This window comes from Bactrocera latifrons, unplaced genomic scaffold (assembly GCF_001853355.1).
Source record: "Bactrocera latifrons isolate USDA-ARS-PBARC rearing strain unplaced genomic scaffold, ASM185335v1 scaffold_113, whole genome shotgun sequence".
NCBI lineage: Eukaryota > Metazoa > Arthropoda > Insecta > Diptera > Tephritidae > Bactrocera > Bactrocera latifrons.
In genome coordinates, this window is record NW_017534553.1 from 229,258 (window position 1) to 232,765 (window position 3,508).

At 38.5% G+C, this 3,508-nt stretch overlaps 1 protein-coding gene across 1 annotated transcript; it reads left to right on the forward strand.

Moving 5' to 3' along the window:
- The first annotated feature begins 238 nt into the window (after nucleotides 1–238).
- LOC108975121 (pyruvate kinase-like) lies at nucleotides 239–2,837 on the forward strand. The gene is made up of 2 exons (XM_018943418.1): nucleotides 239–1,679; nucleotides 2,543–2,837. Exons 1-2 carry the CDS (start codon nucleotides 308–310, stop codon nucleotides 2,779–2,781), a joined length of 1,611 nt encoding a protein of 536 aa, XP_018798963.1. The 5' UTR covers nucleotides 239–307; the 3' UTR covers nucleotides 2,782–2,837.
- The last annotated feature ends 671 nt before the right edge of the window (nucleotides 2,838–3,508 follow it).

Consider the following 3,508-nt stretch of genomic DNA (forward strand, 5'->3'; position numbering starts at 1 on the left):
TATCATGCAAAGATTCAAATACCAGATAACTAAACATGATATTTAGAGACAATAAGTTCGCGCCGGGACCATAAATGCATCTGATTATAAATACTAATGTATCGATATTTCAATTCTAAATATATCGATAAAATACTGTGACAGTGATTTGTATAATTTGTCAGCTATGACAAATACAAAAGGAAATGTAAAAATATTTTCTAATGAAAAAGAAAAAAATCAAAATCACTATTTTTATTAATTTCACTAAAATTTACAGTTTTTCTTAAATACAAAAACATATATAAAAACAACAAAATTATTCAAAATGAGCCTCTTCAGCGATTCTGAAACACAGCTGGAGCATATGTGTCGTTTACAGTTCGATGGACAGCCTATAACAAGACGCCGTACAAATATTATTTGCACCATTGGCGCTGTGTCGCGAAACAAAACGATGCTSAAGAACCTGGTTAAGGCCGGCATGAATATAGTACGACTGAATTTCTCGCACGAATCGCATGAGCACCATAAAGCCACCATCGATATGATACACGAAGCATGCGATGAGCTTGCCGAGGAAKKCGGTTACCGCAAGCACATTGCCATYGCTGTKGACACGAAAGGTCCCGAAATACGCACCGGTTCCTTTGAGGGTGTCAATGAAGTAGAACTGAAAAAGAACGACAACATACGACTCTCCATTAATAAAGACCTTATGGATAAGGGCAGYAAGGAGACTGTCTATGTTGACTATCCGAATATTATTAATGTAATGCAGCCGGGCAATATTATTTATCTATGCGATGGCACCATTACGCTGCTAGTCAAAGAGGTAGCGGTGGATTGTGTAATCTGTCAGGTGGAAGTTGGCGGCATACTRGGTGCGGCAAAGGGCGTTTGGTTGGGCAGTGTCAATCTTGATTTACCACCTGTGTCCGAGAAGGATCGCTACGATCTGCGCTTTGCAGTGGAAAATAATGTCGACTTCATATTTGCGTCGAAGATACGCAATCCCTCTGCCATACGTGAGATACGCGCCGTTATGGGTGAACGTGGCAAGGATATACAAGTTGTATGCAAAATCGATTGTACACAAATCTTAAATTATCTCGATGAAGCGATCAACGCTTCCGACGGCATACTAATCGACCGCAGCAGYTTGGGCATAGATGTGCCAGCTGAGAAGCTCTTTCTGTTGCAGAAGGCAATTATAGCGCGCTGCAATCGTGTCGGTAAGCCGGTGATAGTTGGCACCCAGCTGCTCGCATCGATGAATTTTGAATCGCGTCCAACACGTTCCGAAGTAGCCGACTTGGGAAATACAGTAATCGATGGTGTTGATGGTGTAATGATAGCGAGTGAGAGTGCGATTGGCAAGTATCCGCTGGAAACGGTCACTTGCATGGCTAATATCTGTGCCGAGGCCGAGGCTGTCATTTGGCATCGCCAATTGCACAAAGAACTTATGCTTAACAATCCGGCAGCGATCGATGCGGTGCATGCTGTGGCATTGGCGGCGGTCGACTCGGCGCACAAATCTATGGCAGCATTAATTATAACGCTTACGACATCTGGCAAATCGGCATATTTGATTAGCATGTATMGACCACATTGTCCCATTGTTGCGCTAACGCGTTGCAGTAGGACAGCAAGGCAATGCAATTTGAGACGCGCCGTCTACCCGGTTTTGTTTCTAGGTAGGAGCTGAAAAATACTGTAGATTAGGACGTAATATGTTTTTGTGTCGTATATTTTTGGGATTAGGTTAGATTAAAAGGTCGGTCTTAACAAGGATCGCACTTGGACAGTCTATAGTTGGTCCATTGTTATCATAYGGTGCCACATAAATCTACGAAGCGCTTTGAACCGATCATAAATTTGTTGAAACGCCTAACATCAATTGGTTATGTGTCCTTCTTCGCCAAGGATATGACTCAGTCTTGCAAAGTCTGGACAATGTTTARGTGTTTCCACCTCACCTTCTTCCATACAACTTTAACAGTTTGTGTCCGACTAGATTGGAAGCYTTTTAACATGAATGCCTTTTGGTCAATTTGTAGTAAGTCCGAGGTTACGGAGTGCTTACTTTTATAAGGCAAGTAACTAGTTCAGTAGATCTACCACGGTCTATCCTAGCCCAGAAGAATATCGCAGTTATGCAGAGTTTGCTCCTTAAATGTAGTGCTAGAACGCAAGATGAAAATAGGAATCCAATTTGTTTTCATTTTGATGAGAGAGGGAAAACTCTAACTGCTGATCGGTCATACGGTCCCCACTGTTAGGCACCCAAAAGAGTCTAATAATGAAATAATTTTTTCAAGGCTGGTCTAAAAAGCATTTCCTAGACAGATATACATTCAACAGGAATGAGTTTCTACATAAACATATTTAGTCACTTAGGGAATACTAAAATTTTGCGACCATTCATATACCCTCTAAAAATAACCGCAATTGTCTTCTTACAAAAATGTGACTCTTTGGAAACTATTAAATCTTTGGCAAAGATAAAAGGTTACCACGTTATTAATAATTATTTGATTTTTTTTTTTTTTTTTTTCAGAAAAACCAGAGTCCGACTATCAGAAAGACGTCGAGTTGCGAGTTCAGTACGCTCTAGTCGCCGCCAGGAAGCTCAAGCTCGTCGACAAAGGTGATACGGTGGTGATAGTTTCACCCTGGAAGGAGGCTACCGGCTTCACAAATAATATGCGTATAGCTTATGCTTTCTTTGAACCYGATAAAATTGAGTGCATAGCAAAGCGTAGTACAATGAAACAGCAAGTCAAGAATGTAAGCTGATTTCAGAAATAAAAATCATCTGTTAAAAATAATATTTCCATAATAAAGTTATATCGTTTTAAAAGGGAACTTTTGTGTTGAATTAAAAGGGTATTTTTACTAGTGTAGAATGTGTTTGTTTGCTCTACTTCTTCGTAAAATTGTCTTCATATTCACATTTATGTATATATGTATTTGATTTTGTTTTAATCTCTTTTAAACCCATTGTTGATGACAGTGATGGATTTTATGTGAAATTGCAAAACAATCAAGAACAAATAAAGATGCGAAGACAAAAGAAAAAGGCAAAATAAAATAGATTTAATCGAAATTTTTTTTTTTTTTATTTTGTTCTGGTTCTTCTCTACACATATTATATATTTTGGTACACATTTATATTTAAACCAGCAAACAATCTTTGGAACAGTTATGATGCTATACAGAAAAAGTAGTTGAGTTTGCCACACATCTCTAAAATACGTTTACTTCTAACATGTTTCGTGTAGCTTAATAGAAAGAAAAGATTTTAGACATAACTTTTCAGATGGAGCTACCAATCGCTGAAGTACATGGTCTATAGGTACAGGAGGATACAAAAGCATTGGCAAACAAAAAATCACCAAGTTATGACAGAATGAATGCACAAGCCTTTAAGGAGTTGGGGTAGTCAGAGGCACGAAAAAGTTATTTTAGAAATGTGTTAACTTGATGTCACGAAAAAATTTTATTTGCAAAGTTATAGTTGTTT